The sequence below is a fragment of the Equus asinus genome, chromosome 1 (assembly GCF_041296235.1).
Source record: "Equus asinus isolate D_3611 breed Donkey chromosome 1, EquAss-T2T_v2, whole genome shotgun sequence".
NCBI classification, from domain to species: domain Eukaryota; kingdom Metazoa; phylum Chordata; class Mammalia; order Perissodactyla; family Equidae; genus Equus; species Equus asinus.
In genome coordinates, this window is record NC_091790.1 from 24,034,803 (window position 1) to 24,050,841 (window position 16,039).

At 41.8% G+C, this 16,039-nt stretch overlaps 1 protein-coding gene across 25 annotated transcripts in view; it reads right to left on the bottom strand.

Annotated features, from left to right (window-relative positions):
• The window catches only part of AFDN (afadin, adherens junction formation factor), a 141,360-nt gene that overhangs the window by 51,208 nt on the left and 74,113 nt on the right, over positions 1-16,039 (bottom strand). For 19 of the 25 annotated variants that reach the window (XM_070516613.1, XM_044761302.2, XM_044761294.2 and 16 more), the window contains 8 exons: positions 12,447-12,516; positions 8,825-8,940; positions 4,722-4,783; positions 4,401-4,606; positions 2,181-2,201; positions 1,296-1,441; positions 873-967; positions 114-379 (listed from right to left, as the gene is read on the bottom strand). In XM_070516613.1, the coding sequence (XP_070372714.1) occupies positions 114-379; positions 873-967; positions 1,296-1,441; positions 2,181-2,201; positions 4,401-4,606; positions 4,722-4,783; positions 8,825-8,940; positions 12,447-12,516 (982 nt within the window). The remainder of the gene's footprint in view (positions 1-113; positions 380-872; positions 968-1,295; positions 1,442-2,180; positions 2,202-4,400; positions 4,607-4,721; positions 4,784-8,824; positions 8,941-12,446; positions 12,517-16,039) is intronic. The other 6 variants (XM_070516291.1, XM_070516016.1, XM_044761293.2 and 3 more) reach the window with 1 other exon arrangement.

The following is a 16,039-nucleotide window of genomic DNA, read 5'->3' on the forward strand; positions in this document are numbered from 1 at the left end:
CCCAATAGGGCGTGCGGAGGGCTCGCTGAGTCCCAGTCCTCACCCACGACAGAATCACAGCCCTTCACAAAGAGGTGCCTGAGCCATGGGGCAGCGAGATGCAGCACGCCCACCTGCACTATCCTGCTGAGGTGACAGTCGGCGGCCAACTCCAGGCCCTGCTTCTCTGCCCACGCCTCAACATGCCCCAGCTGCTGGCAGATGATCGCCCCCCAGTAGTGGGAGCACAGTCCCGACTCGGGGTCCGTCACCAGTCTGTTGAACAGCCACATGTTGATGAAGTGGAAGAGCTGAGAGAAGAGCTGGATGGTCAGTGCGGCGTTCACTCTGCAGCGTCGCAGCAGAGACATGGCGCCCGTGAGTGTGTGCAGGACATCGTCTGTGCAGAAAAGCAGGACGGAGACAGGGCCCCGCACGTCATTCGCCAAGAGTCTTCCAAACGAGCAGTAAATTTACATAATGGTAGCAATGGCACCTATCGGTACTGGTAACAATACTTGTATCGTAACAACAATACCTGTATGGTAATAATACCTATTTAGTCACCTCTAAAATACCAATCTCATTCAAAGAGGAAAGGCGACGTGGTCTCCAACTAGACAGATACTAACTAACTATACTTATTTAACATTTAAGTTCACCCTAAGAGACCTTCTGAAAAAGTATGACCAGAATGACACACCGAAATGATTTACTATTCTCTAATAAAACACGGTAGCAAAATTTATTATTTGAAAGGATGCGAAATCCAATAGGACATCTCATCTATTTAAAAAATATCTCCCTCTTACATCTATTCTATATTAAATGAGGTTACATAGGAGAGGGAAGCAGGGGCGGAGGAACGGAAGGAAAGAAAAGAACATCCTCACCTATTTTCGGTCTTTGCAGACTGTTCTCTTCCGGGTCATCCAGAAAGGCTGGCATATAATTATTCAGTTCTGATTGAAGACAGTGAACCAGATATCTGAAAATATGGAAAGAATTTTATTAATCTCAGCATGACAACATTGCTGTTGTCAGGCAGGATCCCACATGTGAAACAATGTGGACTGTTTAGAAACATTTTCCATTGAAAAAACAGAACAGCTTTACTCTCAGGATTCTTGAAACATAGCTCACTAAATTCAATTTATTAAGTCAACAAATTTTGCACATAGTTATTTATGCTTCTTGATATTCATCTTCAATTCGGGTAAATAAAAACCTTTAAAATTAATCTTGAAAATTCAACAAGAAAACTTATGATTTAAATCTTTATAGAATAGTGTCATCTCCAAAAACGTGTTCCTTACTTAAACGCCATTTGAACCAAGTGTGCTAAAACATCTTGGGCATCCAATGTGATTCGACTGAGATCTCGGTCCTGCTTGATGAAGTTGAGAAGCTCAGATGCGTTTGCCATCCAGAAAGCAAGAGCCCCTGCAATGTTCTTCTGTTTCTGCAGACAGAACACATGTCCATAAGCAACCACAGGACAAACCAAAGCAGCAGAAATAAAAAGGAATGCTCTTTAAAAGCTGCTGAAGATAGACCAGTACCTTCCCATTCTCACCAAGGTATTTACCACAGATACCAGATAGGTGCAGAGGAATTTGGTGAAACACAGCCATGGGCGATGAACACCCCCCACCGCAGCTTCCTTTGAGGATTCACGTACAGACACATGGGTCTAATTAGCCACAACTCATGGAACCAGTGGAGAAATGGAGATATCAGATACCACCAGGCCAAATTGGGAACTGTGCATTATCTGGTAATCTGTGAAGTATACACACACGTATCCATGTTACCCACAGCCACCCTGATACTCAGAGTCACTGGGTGGACACCAAGCAACTCGGTATCAAGTACTGATCTATCACATCCTCTCCCGACCACATGTGCAGGCCAGGCAGCCTCAGATGAGATCCAAAGAATAGGAACCAAGGATAAACAATAAGGAGAAGAAACAGAACTTGTCATTTCATATCCACACTGAAGTGCATTAAGCAGAAATTATGAAATGCTGATAAAGGTTGCACAGTCAAAAAAGGATTTTAGTACTGCATGTTTCAGTTGCTGAATGAGTGTTATGAACTGTTCAGTCCAGCTGTAGTATCGTATTTTGACATGGAAGCAGCATGAGAAACTCAGCTAAGCCAACGTAGCTAGGATCAGCTCCCAGCAGTATGTCCTACCTGATCAACCTGGTCTACATCCTGGAGAAAAACAGACGAGGGGAAATCAAGCAGAACGAGAGAAAGAAACTTGTAAACAATCATGATAGTTTAAAAAAATCAAAACACTAATATGAAGGTACGACATGAAGGTATGACATTTAGTTATGTTATTCTCAAATTACACATTCATTTATGGCACTGAAGCAGCTGTGGAAGCGGCATAAACGATTAGTTCTCTGTTCTTAACACTGGCACAATAACTAAGTGAACTCCCGGAGTTTATAAAGAAGATGTTACAGTCAACACATGAACATACCGATCTCTTTAAAAGATTTAGAAAGGAGGGATTTCTCACTGTCTTTTAATTACACTTTGTGTTTGACTCCTTAAAGGTACACCACGATGAGCTATTCCCCTAGGTTCATTAATAAGAATGAAAGAGACAGGAAAGACCAACAGAAACAGTAAAAATAAAACTTGAGAATTTAAAAATGTATAAAAAAACTTATACTAAAAAGGAGTGAATTGCTTCTGAAAGTAGGTTTTTACAAATTAAAGAATTTAAATGATTCATTACCATCGCTGTTTTCTAAAACTTTAAGATCCCTCCAATCACATACTAAACCTAACTCTGAAGTTTAAAAGACTGGTTTTGATAATGGCAATTTCACTAACTAGTTCAAATTCAATAAGGAAAAGTCTATCAAAAGTAGTTTGACGACAGGAGTTTCACAATTTGAAACAGGCTTTAGAAACCCAAACAGGACGGAAGACAGACAATGGCTCTGAATGACAACTGAAAAGGAAATCCACATTCGATTATAAAATAATGAGAGAGGAACAAAATGGTATCCAAATAAAATGGCTTTCCTTTTTATCTACTTCCTCACTTGGGTAAGAGAATAAAAACCCCATCAAATTTATATGCTAACCACTCAAACATAAAAGAAACATTCCTTGAAAAATTCTGGCCTTTTAAAACAATTCTGAGGGAATTAAAAGATTAGTTTGCCTCAATTTATCCTGACAGGAGAAAACCACCGAACCATCCAGTCACGTTACTTCACGTCACACATTAGAGTTACAGCTGAATCACAGCACTGATGATGATTTAGGAAAAACTTCTAAAAATCTGTAAATTTAATTTTAAGGACTTGAAAGATTAAATCTTCAAATTATCTGTAAGTTGTGAAAACTCTTAGGCCAATTTTATCAACTATAGATAGAAAGTAATTAAAGGAAATAAATCATTCTGCCAAGAGAACACCCTTACTTCTGGAAATTTTCAAAACAGGTTTATGAAAGAGTTGGAACCTGAGTTTCATCGTCATGTCCATTATACCCGTATAAGGGCTATTAAAAAACCCAGACGATTAGTACCAACATCATAGTAGGCTAATTATAAAAAAGCAAATGCCAGGGGGCCGGTCCCGTGGCTGAGTGGTTAAATATGCACGCTCCTCTTCAGAGGCCTGGGGTTCAAGGGTTCGGATCCTGGGCTCGGACCTATGCACCACTCACTGAGCCATGCTGTGGCAGGAGCCCACATAGAAGAGCTAGAATGACCTACAAGTAGGATATACAGCTATGCACTGGGGCTTTGGGGAGGGAAAAAAAACAGAAAGAAAAAAAAGGGAGGAAGATTGGCAACAGATGTTAGCTCAGGGCCAAACTTCCTCACAAAAAAGAGCCAAGGCCTTCTTATAACCAGTAGAAAATTCTACGGTGGTTGCCAGGGAATGGAGGAAAGGGTGCTGGGGAGAAGGTGCTTAACGGGTAAGGAGTGTTACTCTGGGGTGATGGGAAAGTTCTGGAACCAGACAGAGGTGGTGGCTCCAAAACACTGTGAATGTACCAAAAGCTACTGACTCATTCACTTAAAAATGGCTAATTTCATGTTAAGTGACTTCCACCTGAATAAATTATTTTTTAAAAAGTTGTAAGAAAACCCACAACAACTCCTTTCTCACAGCAACTACTGCAATTTTAAGGGTCTTTTTCATGACCATTATGTTACCACATACAGTTCTTCCCTTACTGTAAAGTTTGTAGGAAAGAAATAGAAAAAAGTTTCTAATTCCTTTCAGCTTTTAAAGCTATACAATCAATATTATTTATCTACCTTTACTCTCAAAATAAAGTCAAACACATCACCAAATCCGGCAAGTTACAGAGACTGCCTTGGTCTAGAAGTTACGGCCGCGAGGACCGAAGTGGCGGCGTGGCGGCTGTGCTCACCTGGATCACCCCTTCCATCATGCTCACCATCTTGTTGACGATCGCAATCACCTTGTGCGTCCGCTCCGTGGGACTGACGTCGGGCCTGTACTGGCTCGACAATACATACCGACAGGCCATGTATAACACGTATGTAGGGGACAGCTTAAAGTGGACTGTAGAGCTATTCGTGTAATTGATAATGGCAGATAAAAATGAATCTTCAGCTGCGAAGAGTTCAAAAAAGGAGAAAAAAGAAAAAAAAGAAAAACCCATGAAAATCAGATGGAGAAAAACGGAACGAGAAATAACTCACTAACAACGGAATCTGAAATTACTCACCACTCTCCCTGAATTCAATGCTTGCAGGCAATATGAGCTCAGGCCCAGGAAGATCCTGAGTTCTGAAAGAAGAACGTTGCCATCTCTTAAACTCAGGTCACACAGCTAATAACATCACTGACAACCTGTGCAGATGTCTGCAATGATTTTTTAACTCCCATATAGTTTTTCAAGTAACACACAGACCAAGGCAGTGCCTCGTTTGCCTACATAACCTATTCAAATATCCGACGAGCGCGCTAGGAGCGATCACATCCCAGCTCCTCACAGGGGTCAGTTCCTTGAAGTATCTGCTTCCGTCATGAGAACAGATCTGACCAGCGTCTCCATTATTAACGAAGACTCTGTGCGGAGGATGGAGACCGGGCTGTCGTGCACCTGCTGTGGTGCTGGCTCAAGTGACTGCTGGAGACACGCGGAAAACCTAAACCATGCTGAGCTTGAAACTGAGCTCTCATACATGAAAGAGGAAAACTTCCTAAGAGCCAGACATGGTCTTCTCTCCTGAGAAAGATAAGACGACCCCGGAAGGTCCCCTTCAGCCATTCAGTATCAGCATTTTTCACAGTGACACACGCCTTAAAAAAACATATCCTACTTACTCACATTTCTTCTTAAAGTCACATAAATCCCAGGGATTTTTCATCATTTAGCCTGACACTACAAAAATAAGGAACTGCCAAAAAATATAAACAAAGAGAAACTATACATTGGAACCTTTCTGAGAACTAGCACTGTATTAATGTGACGTCCTTCCAGGCACTCCAGATCAAATTAACCCAAAGGTCAGGAACATTTCTATTCCTATAAAAGAGTTCTTCCAACAGTGGGTCACCCTGCCCCCACTGGTCGGATGGAAGGTGGGCAGTGTTATGGGAAGTCTTCTCCCAGTTATAAATATAGACACATGTAAGTACATGTCCACCAGGGCACCATGAAAAGCATGACTGTGTTACGCACTGGGGTCAAAAACATTTGAAAGCCATTAGTAAGAAGAGACTTTCTAAAATGTGCCAGACAAATAACTACAAATCCAGTTTAGATCTCATCTTAATAGATTTATACTTTTCTAGATGGATAGTGTTCAGTTTACTCTCATTTAGACATTTGATCAGAATTTCAAGCAATTTAACTATTACTCTAATTCAGTTCGCTACTAGTCATATTTTATGTATAACATTTGTTACCCACCCCCGCCCCCAAAATTACAAATACCCAAAGGATTAGTTTAGCAGTTCAATATCTTTATCATTTTAGTTCAACTTTAACAGAGATAATTCTCCAAAAATCTGTCCTTGAAAAGATAAGAAAATTAAAACTGACAGCAAAGCAAAGGAACCTATGTTCTGTCTTTCTGCAAACATAACTGAAAATTAAACAGTGGGGATTATAATGACTTTACAATGGAATGAAAGAGCTATTGAGCTAACTATTGGCTCAAACCAAACTGAGGTCAATATTTATTCAAATAAATCTTCATATATGGTGAAATGGAAAGTCAACATAGTTATCAAAATATTTGAATTTATTCTTGATTCAAAATGACAGTCATTTTCTGCAGCAACATTTAAGTCTATCAATCTTAGACAAATGGGTAATGGCCTACCAGAATTAAACATTTGGAATCATTGGTATATCCACTCATTAAATAAGTTAGTTCAAATAATAAAAAACTTTTTCAAAAAAAACCCTATGATGATTACAGATTTATACATTATATATTAGCTAACTAAAATAACTCCTTTCCAACAAACAAATGTTCTCTTCCGTTCATTCTCATCTTCTCCATGCATCAAAAGGTAAGGAGAAAATATGATGTGAGTTAACTCAAACTATTATAATCATTAAAAGTAAAACCAAAAATCTTCTTTTCATCAAATTATACGCTTCAAAATTTATTTTCCAGTCTATGATTAAATAATTTGGACTTAACAATTTAGCTATAAAAGATGCTCTTATAAAAACAGATAAATTCTCAAATATTTTACATCTCTCTTACACCACCATATTTACAGACATCTAAAATTGCAGATAAGCAGTTATTTTCAATTTAATATTCATAAAATGAACCTGGATAAATTTTATCAATTGTTAATATTTCATTAATTTAACAAATCTAGTAAAAGTGAGGAATTTAAATTCTTATTGAAAAAAATTTTAAAATGGCAGTGATAATTTAAAAGTCATTCCCATCATTCAAAAGGATTTTTCCTTGACTAAAATTAGTGTTTCAAACATGCTTATTAAAGTGACTCAGATTTTTATGAATATAGTCATGCATCACTTAATGATGGGGACACATTCTGAGAAATGCGTCGTTAGGCTGTTTCTTCACTGTGTGAACATCATAGAATGTATTTACACAAACCTAGATGGCATAGCCTACTACACACCTAGGCTAAATGCTACTTATGGGACCGCCGTCACATATGCAGTCCACCGTTGACAGAAACACCGTTACGCAGCACACGACCATACACCAGTTAAGTACTGCTTACACCAATACTGTATATGTGAAAAACACAAGGGCTAAAAATGGGAAAAATCATGTTTCTATCACTATCTTAATATCAACAAAATAACATATTTATAGGTCAAATAAAACCTTTAATAAAGTCTTTGCAAAGCAAAATAATCTGACCTTGCAAGAAATTAATTAAAATATATGCTCACAGAATAAAATAATTTCTGACATACAGTGAGCTATCATCTGGCTATTTCGACACTATATTAACATAGCTTACTTATTAATTTTGCATATCCTAAAGCATTATCCTAATATCTTTCCCCTCCCCCATCTCTTGATTCATTCATTCAATCAAATATTTATGGACGAAGAACTATGCTTCGTGCCTCTCAATCACCTTACAATAAACAGAGGCACTCCTTACAGCACTAATTTGCCCTTCTGAACATCTTATTCTACACTACACCACAAAAACAAGTATGGGCACAGAAAGTAGACTATTACTGCAGGTAAAAAACTCACATAGTCAACGAAAATCTTGAGTAAAAACCAAAAGCCCACAATAAAAACGAAGTAAAACCCTGAGATTCCCATATAAATGTACAAATTTAATTACTATGATGAAGGATATTAAAATCTTGTGATATACAGTGCCCTCTGCTGGAAGACGGGAAATTAAAAGACTGTATCAGTAGCCTGTCACGGACTTGACAAGTGACCTTGGGCAAGTCACCACCTCAGCTAACGCCTCGGGCACTGGACCTGTGACTGTGCGGGGAAGTCAGGACAGCCTGATCAAACGTCTGGACTGCACCCAAAGACGCGGGCCCCGGTGCCCCTGCCGACAGCGAGAGCAGTGCAAGCGTTCCTGCCGTGCGCCCCCGCTGCCCCTGCGACCTTCAGAGCCACGGGGCAGTGCTGGCACCACTGCTGCCGTCTACACTGATCTGCACCTGCAACGCGCCATGTGCTGTTCAGCCACCGTGTCCGAGGCACTGACACGGCTTTCCAACATTTCAACAATTTCAGAGGTCACAAAGAAGTCGAAGTCTGACTTATTAAGGTGATATATATTTAAAAATCATAAGAAAAGTAACAAAAGGCAGAATTTCTCTGTTCAATAAAGCTGGGCAAGAACAATGTCAGAAGAAAAATAATCCATCCCCCCCAAGAGGCAGAGAGCAGCACAGCAGAGCATGAGACGCAGCAGCACGGAACTCTGTCACTCTTAAAAACCCGACTTCAAAAGCAATTTTGGCTCCGTGCATTTTTAAACATATGAGGATTTCTTCTAGAAATGGGTGAAATAACTAGTTTTATCTAAATATAAAAATTATCAAATACTAAACTCTATAAAAACTCCTCCTCCCCACGTTTTTCAGAGCAGCACACGTAAAGCAGAGACGTTAATTCAGTGTGCCTCCTGCTTCGACGGGTAACACGGTGGCAGAGCAGCGAGGGATACAACGGCTGATGAAGCACTGTTTTCAATTCAATAACATGAAAAGGAAACACTCTCAAAAATCCTGTAGCACCCTAACACATCAGCTATACCCCTAGGGACTCAAGCATCCTTACCCAAACCCCCTAAGAAGCCTTCCCCGCTCCCACATGAAAGAGGAAAACGCCGCCCCACCTGTTGTCCTGCCGGCGGTAATCCTGCTGCTGTTCTCTGACCATTGGCTTCACCATCCCTCGCTCGGCTGTGCTGGAGGCAGACGGCACTCTGTCACTGTCCAGTCTCGTGGCGCTCTAGTCCAAGGGGAAAACACAAAGCGTTTAAACATACCACGCCAACCAACCAAGCGCGACACTCAGCGTTGCAGGTGAAGATCTGATACAAGGCTGCCACGCAGGGAAGACGAGGCACAGATGATGAGCAAGAGCAGAGATGAGAAAAAGGCACAGCCATGCGGAGGACGTCATGTCCACAGTGGCACAGCCAGGAACACACTGCCATTAAAGGAATAATACAACACAGCCACTTCCCTTTTCAGAGCGCGAGATGTCGGCTTTAAAACACACGCATGCAAAAGTGGGACATACACACACGGTTTCTTCAGAAAATACAGTAATAATAGTGACTTTATCCAAAAAGCTCTCCTAACCAGGACACAGCTGAGAGACTATGTACAATATGAAGAGTTATGGTCTTTATTTGCTAGTTTTAAGAAAGGATTAAAAAATCTGCTCATTGTAGCTCAATACCTAATGAAGACTTCAGTACAGAAACTGGTTTACTTCTTGCCCTTAATCAGCGTAGGGCAACCAGGCGCACAGCGACTCAATACAGCACATTTAAGCCCTCCAAACAGCACACACCCTTAGCCAACCGACGGCAGACAAAAGGATGACTTATTTATGCTAAGACAACAATCAGAGCGGAAGAAAAAAATTCATATAAAGAAATGCATTAGAGTAAAAATTTTATGTAAGTTTTCTTATCACATCTGTTTACTGTAGAAATGAAACATAGATAAGTAAATAACAATCATCCTTGTCTTACCAACTAGACATTAACACTGTGCTGTATATATCCTTCTAGCTCTTCCTGTTTTCCATAAATGAGATTATACAACCCACTTCATAAACGATACTCTTTTCTCGTACGCTGGAAACATCTTACAGCATTTTACATGCTAACATATTACAGAACAATTTTGGCTTGTTTTTAAATGATTTTCAAAGGAAATGCTCACAAAATAGCCAAAGGAAGGAGAGAAAGGAGTGTGTGTGCGTGGGTGCATGCATAGAGATTTAATTATGTTAGAAAGTATAAACACACACATACATGAATAAAGAGTTCAGAAAAATACCCATCGAATGTCACCAACAGCCAGCTAAAAGTTGTGGATACATGATTTTCATTTTTTTCTCAACTTACCAAGTTTTCTATTTTGACTATACATGTTTATGAGAAATTGAGGTTTTAATAAAGACAGTTATGTTTGGTCTCAAGGGTATGTATTCATTCACTCTCTCAGCAGATCTTTCCTGGGAATCTCACGTACTGGGCACTTTCGCAGCACCAGGAGGACGTAGTGAACAGACCAAGCACTAGCCCTACTTTCACAGCACTCACCGTCCACAGTCAATCAACAAACGAGAAAGTATCAGATGAAATAACAGCTGCACAGAGAACTTAGGCATAATAACAGTGGTTGGATGATCAAGGAAGACTTCTTCAAGGAGGTGACTTGAGCTGAGGTCTGAGATAAGAAGGGACTAGCCATGTGAAAACCAGCAGAAAGAGCATTCTAGAAGAACACACACTCGGGCTTCAGATGGGAAAGAGGCAGGCGTCAGGGAGGGGAGCTAGTGTGGCCTGCGTGGAGCAGTGGAGCCCCGGCCAGCACACGCTAAGCTGACACGGAGGGGCCAGGTCACCCAAGGAGCTGTGTGAGCCAGTGAAGACTGCGTGGCGTGTGGGAGGAGAAGTCAGCGCGGGCCGTGAAGACACGGCAGTAACAGGACCGAATTTACATGTTCAAAACATCAGCCTGGCTGCTGGGAGGAGAGCAATGGGACAGAACAGAACGAAGAGGCGCTGCCCTCCAAGACGCTCGCAGTCCTCCCACCGTGACAACCATAGCCTAAGCTGGACCTCCGACAGCGACAGGGAGAAAGGCAGGCAGGCGGGGACTACTTCAGAGGCAGGGCAAACAGACCTTGCCGATGGTTGGATGTACAGGCTGAGAGAAAGAAGGAACCACGGATAACTTGCGACAGATGGAGCACCGCTGTGGATGGGGTAGCATTTACTTAAATAGGGAAGGATCAGGGAAAGAAGGATGTCTGAGAAGGAAAATCTAGTTTTGTTTTAGTTACGTTAAACTTGAAATACATGCTGGACAAACTCATGGATATGTCAAGCAAGACTGTGGAGTGGGGAGAGGTCGGACCAACGACAGCGGGAGTAATGAACACACAGATGGTGTCTTAACTGAGGAAAAACTGCCTAAGACCACAGGGAACAGGTGTCACAGAGGAGGGGCCCCGGTCTGAAACCTTGGCCCCCCCCCATTTCGTAAGTCAGGTGAAGGAGGAGGAGGCAGAACCCACAAATCAGACTGAGGAGGAAGGAGCATGCAGTGGGAAGAATCGGGGAGACACCCTGGAAGCTGAAAAAAGAAAGCGCACCAAGGAAGCGGGGACCCAGCGAAGACCGATGGAGAACAAGCACGGGACTCGAACCTGGAGTCGGCAGAGCCCGCGGCTGACAGTCCCTGTGCATGGGCAGGAGCCGGGGGAGCGAGGAAAGGAGATGGGTTACAGGAAGCGGGGACAGCAACCACAGATTCTCTCCTCCAGAAACCGTGCTGTGAACAGGAGCAGAAAACCGTGGGCAATGGCTGGAACAGTAAGGGTTTAGAACCAGGAGACACTGCCACACGTTCTGACGCTGCTGAGGCCTGGCTTTGATGGGTCCCACCTCGAGGAGGCCCTCCCCTGCATCTGGGCCGAGCCCGTGCCTCGCTTTAACCAACGGAAGGTGGGGGAAGCTCCGCGGGGCCAGCTCCAGGCCCAGCTTCAGGAGGGCTGCACGCTCTGTGCTCCCTGGGAGGCACCAGGACGTCCGGCTGCCCCATGGACAGACGATGGGGTGAGAGGTCCAGGAGAGGACCTGAGATGACAGGAAGACAGGGAGGCCCAGCCGTCCCAGCACAGCCCGGCCACCAAGCAACCCACTAGCTGAATGCGGCCACACAAGCAACCACCAGCAGGACCGGCAAACAAACTGCCCAGGTGAGTCCAAACCACACTGCACAAGTGGAAACACACAAACCGGCTGCTGTTCTAATTCACTAAGTTTTGGGGTGTTTGGTCACCCAGCAATAGGTAATCAAAATGAGGACAGAAATGAAGATTACGCAAGAGATAAGGAATAACTGTGGAAGCAAAGTGTCTGGGAAGGAAAGCTGAGAGGCAGGACCAGCACCGAAGCCGAGTAACGTCACCAAGAGCAGGAGTCTTCAGGGGTCACCTGACCGAGAAGGCTGGTTACAGAGGGGACAGGCCTGGGGCACGCTGCTGGGGAGAGAAAGCACCACTTCCCTGGCCTTACGGAAAAGACAGGCTGCTAATGTCATCCACGTATCACTAAGAGAGAATTCAAGAGACGAGGACAAGCCACGTGTAGAGACCACTGTGAAGTCTGTTTTTGTAACAGTTTGACGAGCATATTACCAATAATTCATCCACGGCATCTCACAAGGGTAAACACACACTGCCCTATCAGGTACCACACTGTTACCCACCTTGCTCGTTGGCAATGCTGTTCCACTGTGAACATCTCCTCCTAAGTCAAAAGTCGTCTCCTGAACAACTCTGTTGGGGTAAAAAAAAAGAAATACATAGAATTAATAATTCTTAAATGATAAGGCACAGCCTCTTCTTAGTAATACAAAAGGGACAGTTAGTTAAATATCCCAATGTTCAGAGATCAAGAAATCACTTTATTTTCAGCAAATAAAGTTAAAGAAAAAACAAACTGTTCTAACTCTATGAACTTTTCTTACTGATGTAAGCTGAACACTTCCAGGATATTTTTTAAAACTACACTTTAATAACAATAAATTGAAAGGAATGATAAGGAAAAAAGCAAGGTGTTTCATCACGTAAGTGTCTCTGGGCTGCACACAGCACATAAATGAAGTCCAGACGTCGAGGGAGCCACAGGCCCACCGTGGACAGAGGCAAGATGACAGTGCTCACGGGGAGGACCAGGCACAGGGGCTAAGCGGCCCTCTTGTTTGAAAGCCAATCTGACGACTTTTTAAGAACTTATCCCCTACTTATCCACTTATCCACTACTTAGGCTACAAATAAAGAAATGGGGAAATTTCTGATAATGTTAGTAATCAGATCCAGACTTAGTCTAGTTTAAACAATCTTTTGGACTGTCTCAAATACCAAAACCTCTAAACTCATCATTATGAGAAATTAACTCAGAATACGAACAAAGTTTCATTTTAAAGAGTCAATGACCTGAGGCAAGCTACAGTTCTTTGGCACAAATGCAGAATGAACACAATCCACTGGTCCCAGCCCATGAGAGAGGCCCAACGACGGGGAGAAAGAGCCCCGACAGCACCCAGAGACCACAGGAGGAGCACGTGATTACACTTCCTGGGCTTCTGCACAAGCTAATCAAAAAGAATGAACATCCCTTCTGTTACAATATTTGAAAAATGCATGGCCTAATTTCAAAGCACTACGGTAACGTGAAACTTGTATTTAAGCGCAATCTATAAAATGAAACCAGGAAGTGGTGCAGAAGTTCAAAGCAAGTTTTCTACTCAGCAAAGCAGGTGCAAATTCCTCTTCTACTCCATCCCTACGAAAAGAAAATCACCTTGGACTACAAAATACTACAACACTTTCAAATATAGTTTTTGAGAAAATAAAAGTTTTTACTAAAGGCCAAATATCGTCAACTTTCTGGACATGACTTCATGCACTACATTACAAAGTTTTTTGAAATTAAATACTTATCCTCTGTCACCAAGATATTCACAAAACATAGAAAATCTTCTGCTGGTTTCAACTGGCCTGAATAAGAAATTCAGTTGTTTTGTCTCTGATAACGAGAACACGAAACAGGACAGTTCACCTGCTTCTGTCATCTATCAAAGCTACATATGTACCTTACCCACCCTTGACTCCCTCTTACGGATGCACAGGAATATAAGCAAAGCCTTCTTGATTCCATTTGTAATTATCATCCTAGAATAACAAATTCACTCAACTCCATGCAAAGATCTTTATTTTTTTCTCCAAACCTGTGAAAATTTTCAAGTTTAACATGGACTCATTTGTACTGCATTCTGGATATGTGAACAATTACAAAGTGACTTTATGTATCTCTTTGATAACATGGTCAAAGTATGACCTTTGCGTGTAGGAACCATGTCATGGTCAGCTCAGCTCTCAGAGCACAATGACACAAGACACAGGTGCTCAATGAATGCAGACTAAATGAACACATAAATGAATCGATGTGTCATCACAAGTCCCTCAAATTCCCACACCGACCACCAATGTCAAACTGACACCTTGCTAGAATACCTTCCCCAAGACTCTGCAGACACAGACCTGAAGCCTGCAGTTAACAAGAGCTGTATCAGGTACAGCTCAAGGAGCTAGAAAAAGAACAACGAAGCCCCAAGTCACTAGCAGGAAGGAAATAACAACGATCAACGCGAAAATAAATGAAAGAGACTAAAAAGACAATTAAAAAGATCAGTGAAACTAAGAGCTGGTTCTTCGAAAGGATAAACTGACAAACCTTTAGCTACAGCTATGAACCACGTATATGCCAACAAATTGGACAACCCAGAAGAAATGGGTAAATCCTAGAAACACACAACCTACCAAGACTGACTCATGAAGAAACAGAAAACCGGAGCATCATAAATTACCAGTAAGGAGACTGAATTAGCAATCAAAACCCTCCCAATGAACAAAAGTCCAGGACCAGACAGCTTCACTGGTGAACTCCACCAAACATTCAGAGAACAATGAATACCAATCCTGCTCAAACTCCAAAAAAAAGAGAAGAGGAAAAAACTCTTCGAAACTCATTTTACGAGGCCAGTATTACCCTGATACCAAAAACAGACAAGGATATCACAAGCAATAAAAATTATAGGCCAACATCCCTGATAAACATAGATGCAAAAACCCTCAACAAAATATTAGCAAACTCATGTCAAGATCACATTAAAAGGATCACACACCATGATCAATGGGGTCTTATTCCAGAGATGCCAGGAGGCTTCAACACCTGCAAATCAATCAGTGTGATACAACTGATTAACGAAGTGAAGAATAAAAAGCAAATGATCATCTCAGTGGGTGCAGGAAAAGCATTTGACAAAAGTCAACATCCATTTATGATATTTATAAAAACTTTCAACAAAATAGGTATAGAGGGAATGTACCTCAACATAACAAAGGACACATATGACAAGCCCACAGCTAAAATCATACCCAGTGGGGAAAGCGGAAAGCTTTTCCTCTAAGATCAGGAGCAAGACAAGGATGCCCACTCTCACCACCTTTATTCAACATAGCACTGGAAGGCCCAGTCAGAGGAACCAGACAAGAAGGAGAAACGAAAGGTGTCCAAATCGGAAAGGAAGAAGTAAAATTGCCACTATTTGCAGATGACATGATATTATACAGAGAGAATCCTGGAGATTTCACCAAAAAGCTGTTAGAACTGATAAAGGAACTCAGTAAAGGCGCAGGAAACAAAATCAATACACAAAAACCTGTTGCATTTCTACACACTAATAATGAACTATCAGAGAGAAATTAAGAAAATCCCTCTTACAATTGCATCAAAAAGAATAAAATACTAAGAAATAAATTTCACCAAAGAGGTGAAAGGCCAGTACTCTGAAAACTAAGACACTGATGAAAGAAACCGAAGACGACACAAATAAACGGAAAGATAGTCCATGTTCATGACTGTAAGAACTAATATTATTAAAATGTCCATACTACCCAAAGCAACCTACAGTTTCAATGTAATCCCTATCAAAATTCCAACAGCATTTTTCACAGAAATAGAACAAACAATCCTAAAATTTGTATGGAACTACAAAAGACCTCGAAAAGCAAAAGCAATCTTGAGAAAGAAACAAAGCTGGAGACATCACAGTCCCTGATTTCAAACTATACCACAAGGCTATCGTGATCAAAGGCCAGCCTGGCGGCCAAGTGGTTAAGATTTGGCGCTCTCACTGCCACAGCCTGGGTTCATTTCCCAGTCGGGGACCCACACCACCCGTCTGTCGCTGTCACACTGTGGTGGCTGCAGGTCGCTGTGATGCTGGAAGCTCTG